At 59.9% G+C, this 14,869-nt stretch overlaps 6 protein-coding genes across 6 annotated transcripts; 3 read left to right on the top strand and 3 right to left on the bottom strand.

The window, feature by feature from the left end:
* Positions 1 to 255: 255 nt before the first annotated feature.
* Positions 256 to 5,034, top strand: MYCTH_2308658 (uncharacterized protein). The gene is made up of 2 exons (XM_003665141.1): positions 256 to 508; positions 570 to 5,034. The coding sequence occupies exons 1-2, from the start codon at positions 390 to 392 to the stop codon at positions 4,720 to 4,722; spliced, it is 4,272 nt and encodes a 1,423-aa protein (XP_003665189.1). The 5' UTR covers positions 256 to 389; the 3' UTR covers positions 4,723 to 5,034.
* A 51-nt stretch (positions 5,035 to 5,085) lies between these two features.
* MYCTH_116885 (uncharacterized protein) lies at positions 5,086 to 6,230 on the bottom strand (the record flags this gene model as incomplete). Its single annotated transcript, XM_003665140.1, has 1 exon — positions 5,086 to 6,230. Exon 1 carries the CDS (start codon positions 5,938 to 5,940, stop codon positions 5,086 to 5,088), a length of 855 nt encoding a protein of 284 aa, XP_003665188.1. The 5' UTR covers positions 5,941 to 6,230.
* A 452-nt stretch (positions 6,231 to 6,682) lies between these two features.
* On the top strand, positions 6,683 to 7,783 carry MYCTH_2112071 (uncharacterized protein; the record flags this gene model as incomplete). The annotated part of the gene is made up of 2 exons (XM_003665139.1): positions 6,683 to 7,277; positions 7,344 to 7,783. The coding sequence occupies 2 exons, from the start codon at positions 6,683 to 6,685 to the stop codon at positions 7,781 to 7,783; spliced, it is 1,035 nt and encodes a 344-aa protein (XP_003665187.1).
* A 550-nt stretch (positions 7,784 to 8,333) lies between these two features.
* On the bottom strand, positions 8,334 to 9,788 carry MYCTH_2308655 (uncharacterized protein). Its single transcript, XM_003665138.1, has 3 exons — positions 9,597 to 9,788; positions 9,368 to 9,537; positions 8,334 to 9,228 (listed from the first exon to the last, which is right to left on the bottom strand). Exons 1-3 carry the CDS (start codon positions 9,656 to 9,658, stop codon positions 8,573 to 8,575), a joined length of 888 nt encoding a protein of 295 aa, XP_003665186.1. The 5' UTR covers positions 9,659 to 9,788; the 3' UTR covers positions 8,334 to 8,572.
* Positions 9,789 to 9,946: 158 nt separating this feature from the next.
* Positions 9,947 to 10,743, top strand: MYCTH_2308654 (uncharacterized protein). The gene is made up of 2 exons (XM_003665137.1): positions 9,947 to 10,114; positions 10,419 to 10,743. The coding sequence occupies exons 1-2, from the start codon at positions 10,021 to 10,023 to the stop codon at positions 10,658 to 10,660; spliced, it is 336 nt and encodes a 111-aa protein (XP_003665185.1). The 5' UTR covers positions 9,947 to 10,020; the 3' UTR covers positions 10,661 to 10,743.
* A 454-nt stretch (positions 10,744 to 11,197) lies between these two features.
* MYCTH_2308652 (uncharacterized protein) lies at positions 11,198 to 14,648 on the bottom strand. The gene is made up of 2 exons (XM_003665136.1): positions 14,381 to 14,648; positions 11,198 to 14,281 (listed from the first exon to the last, which is right to left on the bottom strand). Exons 1-2 carry the CDS (start codon positions 14,524 to 14,526, stop codon positions 11,320 to 11,322), a joined length of 3,108 nt encoding a protein of 1,035 aa, XP_003665184.1. The 5' UTR covers positions 14,527 to 14,648; the 3' UTR covers positions 11,198 to 11,319.
* Between the last annotated feature and the right edge of the window lie 221 nt (positions 14,649 to 14,869).

Here is a 14,869-nt window from a genome sequence, read left to right as displayed (position 1 = left end):
TGATGCTCACTCAACAGCTCACTATCGCAAGGTCTCGAGACCTCGAGCCACTCGCTTGAGCTGCTGCTGCATAGGGCGGACAAAACACATGTCTGCATCAATTGACGTATACATATCATAAGCGCTTACGGTACTGTGCATGAGGCGCATTTTCTGCGTCGGCCTTGATTCCCGTCTGGTTTCGGCTCGACTCTCCTGAATCACGTTCACGAAGCTTTCCCAAAGCAAGGTCACTCCCTGCCAAAGCCCCACCTCATTTCTTCTTCCACAGCAGTTTATTCTCGAACTTCTATCAGAAACTAGGACAGTCTCCGAACCCGTCGACGTTGCAAGATCTCCCGATCACCCTCTGATTCGACGGGATATTCACTCCATAGTCGAGAGAGACGATGTCAGGCACCAAGGCCCTGCTGAAGGGGATCAACGAGGCAATCAAGCAGCAAAAATGGACTGAGGCTATCGAGGCTGCAGAGGATGTTCTCCAGAAAGACCCTAAGAACTATCAAGCGTATGTACATGCATCCAGCTTCTGCGAGGGTGATGATGCGCAACATGTGCTAACTCTCCAGACACATATTCCTCGCTTTCGCCCTGGACAAGGCAAACCAGTTCGACCGCTCAGAAAGCACATACCTCACAGCGACTAGGTTAAAGCCCAATGACCCCCAAGCATGGCAGGGCCTCATCAAGCTGTACCAGAGGCAACGCGGAAAGAAACTTAAACAATATCAGCATGCTGCCCTCAAGTTGGCCGAGATCTTCCGTGACGCCAACGAGATGTACAAGTGCCAAGACGTCGTCGACAAGTTTATCGACTTTGCGCGGACACAGGGTGAGCGGGCCCAGTATGTGGACGCCTTGGATCTGATTCTCCCCGAGAGCCCCATCTACCCAGCCCTGGAGGGCCGCGTCCCCCATCCGGCAAAGACATACGAGATTCAGGCCCAGATCGTCGAGGCAGACGAAAAGAAGCGGATTAACACTCTGATCGGCGAGCGGCGAACCCGGATAGGCGCCCGAGTTAGCGAGGTGACCCTTGAGGTGAAACGAGAGGTCTACAGCCAGAGCAAGCTGGGTTACATCTATGGACAACTGATCAACTGGGCCACCGACGACGATGTGCGCCGAACGTACGAGGAGAAGCTTATTCAATACTGCTATGATAGGCTTCTGGCGTGGCCTCCGGGCGAGCAAAAGGAACGAGAAGCGGCCATAGTCCAGAAACTTGCAAATGACATGGTCATTATCAGGCACCCGTTCAAGTTTGCCTGGGACATCACCATCAACTGGCAGGACCATAAGGATATACGGGACTGGGACGTCACTGTGCTGAGGCAATACTGTACCTTCTTCCCGGACAGTGATCTCAATAGGGTCATCATGGGTTTCCTCACCAGCGACATCTCGCCCTTTCCCAAGGAGCCGGCGCAGCAACCCAAGTCTTCTACAAATGCGGAGAGCGAGGACGAGAGTGAAGACGACGAAGGAGGAGGCGCGCCGACGACATATGTTCCCCTAACCGATGACGATCGACTGCTGATGATCATGGAGGGTGTCAGCAGCGCCGACTCGCTGTTCGCATTCCGGCTGGCGGGCGAATACTACCAGCACATCGAGGATCACGAGAGCAACGTCGAGCTTATGCGCAGGGCTCTCGACCATCTGAAGGCAGAGCGCTCCAGGACTGGACTGCCGTTCCGGAATACTGAGGACGCCCTTTCGTTGTATCTTGGCACGGCGCTGATTTTCTATCAGTCGCCGCGGCACCATCAAGAGGCCAAGAGCCTTTTTGACAAAGTCCTGGCGCACGACCCTTCTTCAACCGGCGCCATGATTGGTGTGGGCCTGATATACGAGGAGGAAGAGGAGTATACCGAGGCCATTGACTTCTTGGAGCGGGCACTGCAGCGCGACCCAGGCAACCTTCGCGTAAGGACGGAAGCTGCCTGGGTCAAAGCCCTGAAAGGAGACTTCGAGACAAGTAGGAATGAGCTGGAGAGCTGTCTCCCGCTTCTCACGAAGAGAGGGCAGACGAACAAGGAGCTCCTCGCGCAGACCCAATACCGCATCGGATACTGTATCTGGAACCTCGACACGTCAAGGGCGGCAAGGAAGAGTCGATCGGGGGCCTACGCGTACTTCCTCGATTGTCTTAAAAACAATCTCAACTACGCGCCCGCCTACACGATCCTGGGCAAGTACTACGCGGATTACGCGAAGGACAAGAAGAGGGCGCGCAGGTGCTTCCAAAAAGCGCTTGAGCTCTCAGCATCCGAGGTGGAATCGGCAGAGAGGCTTGCCCGGTCTTTCGCAGACGACGGCGACTGGGACCGAGTCGAGCTTGTCGCGCAGAGAGTGGTTGACTCGGGGAAGGTCAAACCTCCGCCTGGGTCGAAGCGCAAAGGTATCAGCTGGCCCTTTGCCGCCCTTGGTGTGGCGGAACTCAACAAGCAGGATTACCGCAAGGCTATCGTCTCATTCCAGGCAGCACTCAGGATTTCGCCGGATGACTACCACTCGTGGGTCGGGCTAGGCGAGAGTTATCACGGGTCCGGACGGTACATTGCAGCGACAAAGGCTATCTTGAACGCTCAGAAGCTAGAAGAGGCTGCTGGTGGAAATATCCCCGGGGAGACGTGGTTTTCCAAGCTCATTCTGGCGGACGTTAACCGCGAGCTGGGCGACTTTGACGAGGCCATCACCCTCTACCGTGGTATAATCGCCGACCGTCCAGGCGAAGCTGGCGTGGCAATTTCTCTGATGCAGGCCACGGTGGACAACGCTTTGGACAGCCTGCACAAGGGCTTTTTTGGCAAATCGATCGATCTTGCCGTGGAGACAATCGAATTCGCGGTGCAGGCTCCACAGGAGATTAAAGAGACGTTCAACTACTGGAAAGCCGTGGGAGATGCCTGCTCATTGTTCTCGAGCGTTCAGGGCCGCTTGTCCGAGTTCCCTGCCGACACGGTCCAGCAATTGCTCGGCGTCGACGAGTCGGATATTCTGTCAGGAGATGGTGTCGGCGCCGTCGTCAATGGGACCACCCCTGACGAGAACAAAATCGGAAAGGAGCTGACCAAAGTCCTGCATGCCACCATACTCGCCCACAAACGCGCCATACAAGTGTCCGCCAACGACACGCACGCGCAGGCAGTTGCATACTACAACCTCGGCTGGGCTGAGCATCGGGCCCATATGTGTCTCCCCATGCGGCTGAGGAAGAAGGCGACCAAGTACTTGAAAGCGGCAATCGCGTGCTTCAAGCGAGCCATCGAGCTCGAAGCGGGCAATTCGGAATTCTGGAACGCCCTTGGCGTCGTAACCAGCGTGGTCAACCCATCCGTCTCGCAGCACTCGTTTGTCCGCAGCCTGCACCTGAACGAGAGCGGCGCTCACACGTGGACGAACCTCGGAACCTTGGCACTGCTCCAGGGTGACGTCCAGTTTGCGAACGATGCCTTCACGAAAGCACAGTCAGCGGACCCTGACTATGCACACGCCTGGCTCGGACAGGGCTTGGTGGCGCTGCTACTCGGTGACCGGAAGGAAGCGCGCAGCCTGTTCACGCATGCCATGGACATCTCGGAGAGCTCGTCCACGGCAAGCAGACGGCACTTTGCCATCTCCATGTTTGACCACGTCATGGAGTCACCGTCCGGCTTGCCCGTGACATCGCTCGTCCAACCGATCCTCGCCCTCAGCCAGCTGCAAGGCCTCGATCCACAAGAGGTTGTTTACGGCCACCTGTCGGCCCTCTTCCAGGAGCGCAACCACGAGCACGACCGGACGGTTGCGACCCTCGAAAAGATATGCGCCGCCGTCGAATCGGATTACGAAGTCACCGAGTCGCCCGAATCCCTCAAGCGATTTGCCATCGCCAAAGCAGACCTCGCCCGCGCCTACCTCGCCATCGGGTCCAACGAGGAAGCCATCGAAGCGGCCGAGCTCGCCGTCCAGCTCAGCAACACCGACGACGGCGACGACAGCAGCGAGCTGACGGCCGAGGAGCGCAAGCGCGTCCGGCTGAGCGCGCACGTGACGATGGGGCTGGCTAAGTACTACCAACAACAGGGCGACGGCGTCGACGATGCGGTGGCGTGCTTCGACCTCGCCATCGAGGAGTCGGACGGCAACCCGGACGTGGCGTGCGTTCTGGCGCAGGTGCTGTGGGCTACGGGCAAGGAGGAGGCGCGGGAGCGGGCGCGCGAGGTGCTGTTCGAGGTCATTGAGCGATCGCCGCATCACGTGCAGTCGGTGCTGCTCCTGGGTGTCATCGCGCTCCTGGACGAGGACGAGGAGAGCCTCGAGGCGGTCATGGCCGAGCTGCAGAGCTTGAGGGCGAGCGACGAGGGCGTGACGCCAGCGGACCAGAGGCAGCTCGGGGAGGTGCTGAGGGCTATTGCGGCGTTCGGCAAGGGGGAGGGACAGGAGGAGGAGGAGGCCAAGGCGGACCAGGCGAGGGTGGATGTCATGCTACACCCGCACTTGCCGCATGGGTGGGCGGAGCTCGGGGGGGCGGGAGGGGAGGAAGGGAAGAGCGCGGCCGAGATGGCGGTGCGGGTGGCGTTGAAGGGGGTGCCACCCCGAGGAGACGTGGCGGCGGAGGACCTGGCAAGGGCGTATGCGGGGACTGGCCGGGCTATGGATGCCCAAAGGGCGATTGTGGTTGCGCCATGGGAGAAGGCTGGGTGGCAGGCGTTGGGTGAGGTCGTCAAGGGATGAAGGTTCGACGACTATGGATGCGTGTGTGTGCATGTATACTGTACGCGTAGAAAGCGTGGTGTGCGATGGGGTTACCAGCGATTCGGGATCTGAGGTCATGAATAGATTCGTGCATGTCAGCTTTTGATGTAGGGAGATGGGTATCAAGAACAAAAAAAACGAGTCTCGGAGCAACACAAGTCCGCCTGTAACGCCGCGCTGTCGCCCTCTGCCGATACTATTCCCATCCTTTTGGCCTCCTCCTGGCAACTTCTTGTCCTTCGGCCCATGACCTTGCTGGGTCTCTTATCTTCTTTCCCTTTTTTTTTTCCCTTTTTTTTCTGCTTCTTCGTCTTTCTTCTTCTCGTGTACTAACCCCCTGAATCACGTCCTCCTGTCGGCTCCAACGGCCTCCTTCAGCCTCGCCAACCGCCCGTCCAGCCAGGCGCGGTGCCACGACTCGACCTTGCCCCCGAGCACGACGCAGTGGGCCGGGTCGAGCAGCACCACGCCCCTTGCCAACACGGTCCCGGCGCGCAGCAGGATCTTCTCGCCGATGAACGTCCTGCCCACGCCCAGCCGCTCCACCCGCTTGAGCTCGATCGCGTGCACTTTTTGGCCCTTGCAGTCCTGCACGACCAGTTTATGCGTGCCGTTCTTGCTGCTGCTGCTGCTGCTGCTGCTGTTGTTGTTGTTGTTGTTGTTGCTGGTACTGGTGGCACCACCGCGGCCGCCACCACCACCACCCCCGCCTGCGCCGGCTGCAGCATTCCCTCCCTCCTCCTCCTCCTCCTCTTCTGCTCCCTCCGCGGTGCCGTCGGCACCGGAGGAGGAGGAGGAAGAGGAAGAAGCGGTGTTGAGCCGGATGATCTCGCGGCCGCGGGTGCCCTCGCCGCGTTCGAGGGCCTCGAGGGCCTCGACCTGCTCCCAGCGGGAGCGGGCGACGTCCTCGACGTCGAGAACCTGGACGACGACGTCGTGGGGCAGCGCGGCCTCGCGGGTGCCGGCGTGCGTCTGGGCCAGCCGCGCGGGCAGGCTGTGGGCGGCGGCGTACCGCGCGTCCAGCAGGCCCGGGGCGGTCAGGTCGCTGGCGAGCAGGCGCGCGCGGGCCGTCGCGAGGAGGGAGGCCAGCGGCGGCGCGGGGCTGCGCGCCCCCGCGAGCGCCTCGAGCCAGGCGAGCGAGGGGACGGGGATGCTCGTCGTGGAGAGGGAGGCTTGCAGTTGGTGGGGGATGTCCATGTCTGTCTTTGTTTTGGTGGTGGTGTTGGTGGTGGTGGTGGTAGTAGTTGATTCGAAGTTCGATTTTGGCGAATGCTGAGCTTCCTTGTAATGGTGCTGGTCTGGTGGCGGTGGGTTGCAGCGTAGGGGGGTTGGAATCGGGTTGAGTGGGCTTGGGCAAGTTGTGAGCTCAAATTGCGAGATGAGATTGCGATTGGAGATGAGATTCTTGTTGTGTCACCGTGTTCAGAAAAAGTGAGGATGGTTCGAGGCAAACCAAGTGATGTTTAACTGGGGTGCTCATATTCATCATCGTCAGCTTCTGGAGCAGCCCCTGAATCTAGGCAGATCGAGAGACATCATCGTATTGTATTCCATACTTGTGTAGGTCCCTCCAACTGCAATATTCGATAATTATGTAAGAGGCCAAGCTTCTTGGTTGCGCTGAATGACGGCAACAAATCAGAGGCATTCAACCCCCTGGTCGAGATCGGGAAATTTAGTGGGGTAACGCGCTTGTGGGAGGGCGCCCCTGCAGCGCTGGAACGCTCCCCCGGACCTGTGGCGCGACCCACCGCAGCGGGAAGCTCCACTTTCTGCCCTGCTCAGGTCGGTCGAGTTGTCAACTGCCACTGCGCCGATCAATCGCCAGCAACAACAACCTAAGCTCCGACTAGGGAAATCTCATTGTAACCTCACCACTCAACACCACCACATATACCACATACATTTCCTTTCCCTTTGCGTGTACGATACCTGCATCATGTCTACGATCGCATCTCCACGAGACCCGTCGGGGCCTTTCCCGCGGCGCACCAACTCCGTCATCACGCCGACTTCATCCTCCCGCCCCAGCCTCGATGTCCCGGCCTCCGTGTCCAACTCGCCCAACCCGAACCAGTCGGCGGTTAGCATCTCCCAATCCAACAAACGCGCCAACCGCGCCGCCCTGCGCGAATACTACAACCTGCGAAGCAACAACAACAACAACAACAACAACAACAACAAGCCCCTCCCGTCAACCCCAACAGTCGAGATAACAGACCACCTCGGCGGCGCCTCTTCGCCCTCCTTCTCCTCCACGACCCCGGCCGCCACCCCGCCGTCCGAGCTCGACTCCCCGGACTTCGACGCCCAGGCGTACGTCGCCAACCTGCTGGCCTCCTCGTCGCTGGCCGACCTCCTCCGGACCTACACGACGGTGCTGGGCGAGATGCGCGCGCTCGACGCCGAGCGCAAGGCGCTCGTCTACGACAACTACAGCAAGCTCATCGCCGCCACCGAGACCATCCGGCGCATGCGCGGCGCGCAGGGCTCCTCCGACTCGGCCTCCGGTTCGGGCCCGGGTTCGGGCCCGGGTTCGGGGGCGGGGGGAGGGGTAGGAGGGGTGGGAGGGGTGGGAGTAGGGGTAGGGGTAGGTGTAGGTGTAGGGGCCGCTTCGCTCGAGGCCGTGGTCGAGGGTATCTACCGGCGCGCGGCCGACCTGCGCGAGGAGCTGCGGGCCAGCGTCGCCGCGCAGGCGCGGGCTGACACTCTCGGAGGAGGGAGCGGTCGGGGCGGTGGTGATGGTGACGGGGACGGGGACGGAGACGGGGAGGCAGACGAGAAGGCGGCGAGGAGGGAGAGGACCAGGGAGCTCGCTAGGGAGGTGGTCAAAGTGCCCGGGCGGTTGAGGAGGCTGGTGGAGGACGGGAAAGCGGAGGAAGCGAAGAGGGAGTGGAAGATGCCGAGGAGGTTGCTTGTGCGGTGGAAAGAGCTAGGGGTCGGCGGGGACGACGTGGCCGCGCTGATTGAGGAGGGCGATGCTGCGTTGAGAAAAGCGGTAGAAGCAGATGGGAATAAAGGCGGCGACCCGACCGCGTAATCTGGTTATTTTCTATTTTTTTGGGGGGGGAGGGGGGGAGGAGGAGGAGGAAATAGGGTAAAGAGGGAGGGAGGTTGCTGTCAGATTGCGGTTGCGCCATGTTAAGTCCTGGGCTTACAGAGAATCACGGACCTCGAGTTGCTGTGAAGTTAGCAGGATTGTTCGTTGGGAAGAAGATACCCTTTGCTTTCGAAAAGCGATGCGTCTTGGGTTTATCAAGGTAGTAGTAGGTGCAAACAGAAAGCCTGCCATTCGTGTCTAACAGAGTGAGTCAGTGTCTACTGGTTTCGTTGCTTAACCATCAAGTACGCGCTGGTTCTCGTGAGTCCAAATCAATGTACGGATAAGGCTTCGATCAATAGCATGTACCCTTCGGAGTACGAGTGCACATTGCAGCATCTCTGCCTCCATCCTCCCCATCTTCTCGGACTAGGTTCACCACCAAATCCAGGAACGCCGGGTTGCGCATGAAAAATGTGGAAATAGCGAGACACATCATCAACCGATACACCCTTTTGGAGCCGTTCCTTTTTTTTTTTCTGGCACGCTCCAAGGAGGCCCGGGCAGCCGCCCAACCTTGAGCCACGTCTACTGCTTCGTCCGGAAACTAGGAAATACAATGAATGAGGTGGCTCGCGAGGGTTTTTCTTTCTTTCTTTCTTTCTTTTGTTTTCTTCGCTCCGTCAAGCAGTGGTCTTCTCCGAGTTCCCTGGTTATTTAAAGCAGAGCTCTCGTGTGCTCCGAACCAGTTCCCCCCGCCCCCCCCGCCCCAACGGGATCGCTCTTTTCCTACTCCTTGGCCTCCCAGATCTCAAAGGGATCCTCGTCCTCCTCGCTCACCAGCACCTCGGCGACCGCGTCCTCCTCCCTCAGCGCCCTCTCCAGCTTGGGCTGCAGCACCTCCCTGACGAAGCCGCGCTCGGAGTTGCTGTGGAAGACGGTCAGTACGGACTTGCCGAGCATCTTGAGGCGCAGCGCGTTGTGGTGCGTCATCTCGCCCGTGACGATCAGGTCGGCGTCGGCGTCCTTGAGCACGTCGAACCCGGAGCCGGCACAGACGGCGACGGAGCGGATGGGTGCCGCCGGAGCAACCCGCGACACCATGACATGCCGCATGCGCAGGGCCACGGCGTACGCCCGCAGGATGCTCTCCAGGTCCGTCGGCTCGCGCAGCCGCACCAGCCGCCCGTAGCCGGCGCCGTCGAACCCCGGCGGGATGGAGGGCGCGGTCGCGCCCCGGGCGGGCTGGACGACAGTCACGTCGCTGGTGCCGCCGGGGACCTTGTCGAGGATGCTGGCCAGCCAGTCGTTGACGCCGCCCAGCACGGCATCGACGGCCGTGTGCGGGCTGTAGACGGCAATGTTGTGCTGGGCCAGGCGCAAAACAATGCGCTGGTGGGGGTCGCCGAGCGTGATAGACTTCAAGCCACGGAATATGAAGGGGTCTTTTGTGGGGGATGAAGAAGGTCTGGGTGGTTAGCCATGCTGCGATGCTCAAAAAAACGAGAAAAACGAGAAAAAAGAGAAAAAAGAGAAAAAAGAGAAAAAAGAGAAAAAAGAAAAAAAAAGAAAAAGGACACATACGGTAGCTCACAATAACAGAGACCTGCTTCTTGATGGCCTCCTCGGCGACGCGGAGGGTCAGGTCGTTGGTGAGGAGCACCCGGGAAGGAACAGCACCGGAGGGCAGGGCGATGTTCTCCTGCAGCAGGCCAACGTTGTCCCACGCCCGGTCGGCAAGCTCCTCGGGGTAGCTGCGGCCTGTTCAGTCTCGGTGATACCCACAAAATCGCACCGTCGCCCCGAGACTTACAGCGACCGCATCGCCTTGACGACGAGCTGAGTGAAGGGCGGGCTCTGCAGAGCGGGTTCCATGCTGCACGGCCTCGTGTGGACAATCGGTCGAGCAACAAGAATCGAGGATGCAAGCCTTGTTGACCTCAAGAGCCTTGAGTAAAGGCTCATCTGAAAGCCTTTTTATTTATTTATTTATTTATAAATAGAGGGTAGTTGATAGCAAATATTATTTATCATCGATGGATTGGTTTGTTGAATGACGGGGGACTAAAAGAGCCCAGATAACCCTAACCCCTAACTACTCTTCAAGTCGCCTTGCTGCTTGCCAATTTGCCGGGGTGCCGCACTCGGCCGAGCTCACTAATTCACAAACCATCCATCCCCTCACAAACAACACTACCACTTACCACCACAGCACCTTCACCACCTCCTCCAGAAAGATGGCGGCCGAGACACCAATAACAGAGGAGTCGCTCCGGGCTGCTCTCACCGAGCGGCTCAAGGTCACTCACGTCGAGATCCAAGACATGTCCGGTAAGAACAGAATCTATATACAAAGAAAATACGAACCCGAACCCTCACCTTCCCCTTCCCCCCTTCTCTTCCCTTACCTTCGCTTCGCTTCCCCTTCCCCTTGACGTCATTTCAAGAATTTCAGGACAGCACCAAGCAACCAAGCCGACTAGTCAGGGCTTAAACTAGCGAGTTTTTACTCCTCTCCCGCTTGTTTATTATTTTATTTTATTTTATTTCAGTTTATTTTATTTTATTTCGTTATATTTTTCTGTTTGGGGCTCGCGTCTGACTATTTTTTTTCTGCTTATTTTTCCTTTGACAGGCGGCTGCGGGCAGGCCTTCACCTCGCTCATCGTGTCGCCCGAGTTCGCCGGCAAGACGTCGCTCAAGCGGCACCGCCTGGTCAACGCGGCGCTCCGGGACGAGATCGCGCGCATCCACGCCTGGAGCGCAAAGTGCCAGACCCCGGACGAGTACGCCAGCGAGATGGCGGCCACCGGCGGAGACGACAACCCCCCCCTCGACGGGACCGAGGACGGCAAGGTGGCCGGCGTGAACGGTTAGGTGTTTTTTTTTTTTTAAAAAAAAAAAAAAAAAAGGGGGTCCGATGCGGTTTTGTCATTTCTGTGCCCTAGCAGTGTGGAGCAGCTTGGTTGATTCAAGAACGACGCCGGGTTTCAGGGGCATGGCTTGGAAGTTCCCAGTCCTCATATGGCGCACTTGAAAATCTCCTCCATCTTTTCTCAATCAACTCCCGTGAGGCAGCTGTACATACCTTACCTGCTCGCGCGAAGTCTGGGGCGTCAGTTTGAAATGGCAACTGTTGCACCGGGACGAGAATTCCGTGTAAACAAAACGCCACAGGCGATCGAGCATAGCGGAGGGTCAGTAAGCGCCGGGAGGATTCGAAAGGACCCAAATCCGTGAACTCTTGGTCGACGGCATTCTTTCCTGAGAAAGCTCCGAAGCTCGTTCTCATGTCTTGATTTCGCCTATTCCAAACTTCAGAAATTAGGCCTGTCTTTCTAGCAAGCTCGGGGACTTTCTTCCCTAAGCCATGATCATCACAAACCAAGGGGGAGAAAAAAGAAAGGTTTTACACATAACTCATACAGGCCCGTTCCTTCCAGTCCCCATCTCTTTCTCCCGCCCAACTCGGTATAGGGACCAGCACCCTCTCTCTCACTCTCTCTCTCACACTCTCTCTCTCTGTGCGGCGCCTCTCACGCCCCAGCGACAACCGCCAGCCCCTCGTAAATCTTCCTCCGCACCTCGTAAAACGTGCCCAGCCCGGCCAGGGCGGCGGCGGCCCCCGAACCGGAACCGGAACCGGCGTCGGCCGCGAGCGGCAGGCCGACGCTCTCGATCTCGATCCGCCCGGTCGCCGTCTTGCGCACCGCCACGATGCCGTCGATCAGCAGCGTGCCCTCCCCGCGGAACTCGGCCTTGTGCCCGGACGCCAGCATCCCCCGCCGGAGGTCGGCCAGCCGCAGGTCGCCCACGTGGAGGGGCTGCGCGGCCGAGCGGACTGCCGACGCCAGGGCCGGCGGGAGGACGTCGAGCGTCGGGAGCGTCGCCGGTTTGTCCGTCGTAGCCAGAGTAGATGCGCTGGTGGAAGTGTTGTTGTTGTTGTTTTTGTTGGTGGTGGTGTTGGTGGTGGTGACGGTCCCGTCCGGCTCGGCCGGGCCGGGCGTGGGAGTGCCGTCGAGCTTTTGGCGCTTGTTGGACCCGTCTTGCTCCTGTTCTTCCTGCTCGTTGCCGTGCTTATTATTATTAGAACTACCGGCCTCCGCGGCCGCACCGTCTTGGACGGCCATCTCTCCGCCAGGCAACAGAAGCCCTGTTACCGTGACGATACCTAGCCCGCGTACGTTCTGCCACTTGAGCCGCTTGACGAAGGGATCGGCGAGCTTGACCACCCAGGCATTGGTGTCGACCGAGGCGTCCACGGTGGCGCCGACGGCCGGGGTGAAGACGTCGATCGCGGCTTGGGAGGACGACTCGGACGTGAGCTGCGCGCTGAGCAGCTTCCGGCAGTCGGCGGCGAGCGCGTGCGTCTCCTCTTCGCCGCCCGCAACCAGGATCAGCTTGCGCGGTTGGATCAGCGGGATCAGCATGTTGAGGCTGCGCTTGTCGTGCAGGCCGCTAAAGTCGACAAAGGCGATGCGGAGCTTGACCGAGACGGTTTGCGACTTGACCACCAGCTTGGCCGGCCCAACCACCGCCTCCTCTTCTTCGTCTTCGAGCTCGTCCAGCTCGTCGCCAGCATGGCCGTCCAATAGCGCGCCGGCCTCGGGCTCGTCCGAGACGGCGCGCTTGGGCTGAGGGCGCTTGTTGGCTCCGGAGGCTCCTCCCTTGGCCGCGCCCACGTCGTCGAACTTTCGCTTCTTGCCGAGGCCCTGGCCCTGCTCCTCCCTCTGCCCATCCTGCCTCTCGTCTTGTGCCTCTGCATCTTCCCGCTCCTCCGCGCGGAGGTAATCCTCGGGCCGGATGAGCTCGCCAAATTCGTCGTTCCGCTTCCGTCGCACTACGATGGGGAACATGCGCTCCCTTCCTTTCTTGCCCCTCACGTCGAAATCGTAGACGCCCTTCTTCTTGAACAAGATGGTGATGCCCAGGTCCTCGTCTTTGAGCAGCACCTTCTTGCGGCTCGCCTGACCGATCGTCGTGGACACGTTTAGGGCTTTCCCTTGCTGCTCCGTCTCGGACTCCTCGGACTCCGTCGTGGTCTCCGAGGCGTCGTCCACGACGTCGGCGGCTGATTCTAACGTCGCGGCGCCGCCGGTCTGTAATGTCGCTTGCAGCTGCCGCTGCGTCGCGAGCCACTGTTGGTAGACGTCAAGCTCGGTGCCCTCTAGCGCTTGCCGCGTAGCGTCGGTCAGTTCCAGCTCCCGTCCGCCTCCGTACACTTGCTCGAACGTGTCGCCGCCGCTCGTCTGTTCGACAGCCACGCCGTCCTTCCTCTCCCTCCACCACTCCCACAGCATCCGGGCAATAGACGGCTTGCCCGGGTTGAGACTCGGTTTCTCGGTGAGGATGACGAGGTTTCTCGGATCCTCGGCAATGGCTCGCATGACGTCCTTCGAGAAACCCCATTCCAGGCTCGAGTCGGTCGCGAGAATCACCCTGCCTCTGGGCTCGGCATCATCCGTTGCTGTTGCCTGCTGCAAGACGCGCTCGACCTGGGCCTTTCGCTCGAGCAGTCTCAGGTGCTTGAAATCGAAGGGGCCGGCTTCCTTTCCCTTGGCGCCGCTGCCGGCGCCGCCACCGCTATTCCCGGTCCGGGTCCCGCCGGCGACTGCTTCAAACTCCCTCACGATGCTGTCGTCCATCCACTCCAACATGCTCCTCGCATTCCGCATGGTGCTGCCGACGCTGCGGCCGGCCAGGTAGACCTTTGTCGACTTGAACACCTCGTTGTCCTTGGCGACCTCGGACCTCCAGGCGTGCTCCAGCAGGTAGGAAAGCTCGAGCACCCTGGCGCTCGAGTCGACGGGGATCAGCACGGTGCCGCCCCGGGCGATGCAGAGCTTGATCGACTCGAGCAGCTGCTCGTCGCGCCGGCCACGGGGGAGCGCCGTCTCGGGCGTCCGGCTGCTGCATACCAGGGCCGTCGGTTTGCGCAGCTGCTCGATGACCTCGGCTCCTCCCGCGGCCCCGTGGCCGCCTCCCAGCCAGGCGGCGCCGGAGAAGACATTCTCGCGGGCCTGGCTCCAGTCGACGGCGTACACGATGGACTCGAGACCGTGCTGGATGTGCCAGATGGTCCCGCCCAGCGTATGGCCGGAGTTGTAGGCGGTGATGGTCAGCCCGTTGAGGGGCGGCGAGAAGGGCGACGGCAGCGGCTGGTGAGGCTGGGAGTACTTGAGCGGCTGGATGAGGGAGAAGTAGCGGGCAATCTCGTCGGGCGTCGGGGGCTGGAGGAGGAGTTTGTGGTCTGCGGACGACGCCTGGGCATACGAGTAGGAAGACTCGGCGAGCGATGTCTGGGGTATCGTCGTCGCGGCCATCGGGGTCGACGCGTAGAGGTCCTGGGTCAGGGTGCGGCCGAGATCGATGACGGGCCTTGTCGCGTAGACCGGGATGCGTGTGAAGAGAGGGAAGTTCTTGCAGCAGTGCGCATATGCGCCGAGGTGGTTGATGGTCGCATGGGTGAGCAGAATCAACGAGAGCGTGGGGACTTGCCTGGGGCGATGAGGTCAGCAACCGATCTCTCACTCTCTGTTCCGGCAACGCAAAACGCAACGGCTCGGGCGGGCTACCCCCAGCATGCGACAGACGTACTTTTCCAGCTCGCGCAGCTTCTCGACATCAAAGGTCTCATCCCAGCCAACGTCTACCAGCACTTTGACACCGCCGTCTAGCTCCAAGAGCGACTGGGATGCTGCCGACTCGGTCAAGGCACCCTGCAGCGGGCTGAAGGTGAACATGGCTGCGGTGTGGTCGCTTTGTATCAATCGCTACCGGAGCTGAGGAGGCATGGCTTGTTGGGTCCAGAACTTTTTCACAATTGAGACCTGGAGATTTCGGGTTTGACGACGACGATCACCTCGGTGCAAGGCGTGGCAATGGCTAGCGAGAAGGGCGCGCTCCAGGTGTTCAAACGTAATGCGGGTCAGCAGTGAGTGAGCGAGGTTGAACCGGAGACCAAGAAAGCCCCGGAAATTTCAGTTTGTCAATGGGTGAGGTAGGTAGGTATGTTATCGATGCTCAATCCCCAATAACCGGCTTTTTGTCGTCGCGTCAAGTTGGACAGTGGCGCACGCGACGGGA

This window comes from Thermothelomyces thermophilus, chromosome 5, assembly GCF_000226095.1.
Source record: "Thermothelomyces thermophilus ATCC 42464 chromosome 5, complete sequence".
NCBI classification, from domain to species: Eukaryota; Fungi; Ascomycota; class Sordariomycetes; order Sordariales; family Chaetomiaceae; genus Thermothelomyces; species Thermothelomyces thermophilus.
Note: the sequence above shows the minus strand (reverse complement) of the source record. Positions and strands in the feature narration are given on the sequence as shown.

Excerpts from the sequence above, each read along its gene's own strand:
- MYCTH_2308652 (XM_003665136.1), bottom strand. The coding sequence starts at position 14,526 with ATGTTCACCTTCAGCCCGCTGCAGGGTGCCTTGACCGAGTCGGCAGCA. Across the intron at positions 14,282-14,380 it reads AAGCTGCGCGAGCTGGAAAA|GCAAGTCCCCACGCTCTCGT; the intron begins GTACGTCTGTCG and ends TCATCGCCCCAG.
- MYCTH_2308658 (XM_003665141.1), top strand. The coding sequence starts at position 390 with ATGTCAGGCACCAAGGCCCTGCTGAAGGGGATCAACGAGGCAATCAAG. Across the intron at positions 509-569 it reads GACCCTAAGAACTATCAAGC|ACACATATTCCTCGCTTTCG; the intron begins GTATGTACATGC and ends CTAACTCTCCAG.
- MYCTH_2308655 (XM_003665138.1), bottom strand. The coding sequence starts at position 9,658 with ATGGAACCCGCTCTGCAGAGCCCGCCCTTCACTCAGCTCGTCGTCAAG. Across the intron at positions 9,538-9,596 it reads GTCAAGGCGATGCGGTCGCT|CTACCCCGAGGAGCTTGCCG; the intron begins GTAAGTCTCGGG and ends AACAGGCCGCAG. Across the intron at positions 9,229-9,367 it reads CTCTGTTATTGTGAGCTACC|ACCCCTTCATATTCCGTGGC; the intron begins GTATGTGTCCTT and ends CCCCCACAAAAG.
- MYCTH_2308654 (XM_003665137.1), top strand. The coding sequence starts at position 10,021 with ATGGCGGCCGAGACACCAATAACAGAGGAGTCGCTCCGGGCTGCTCTC. Across the intron at positions 10,115-10,418 it reads CGAGATCCAAGACATGTCCG|GCGGCTGCGGGCAGGCCTTC; the intron begins GTAAGAACAGAA and ends TTCCTTTGACAG.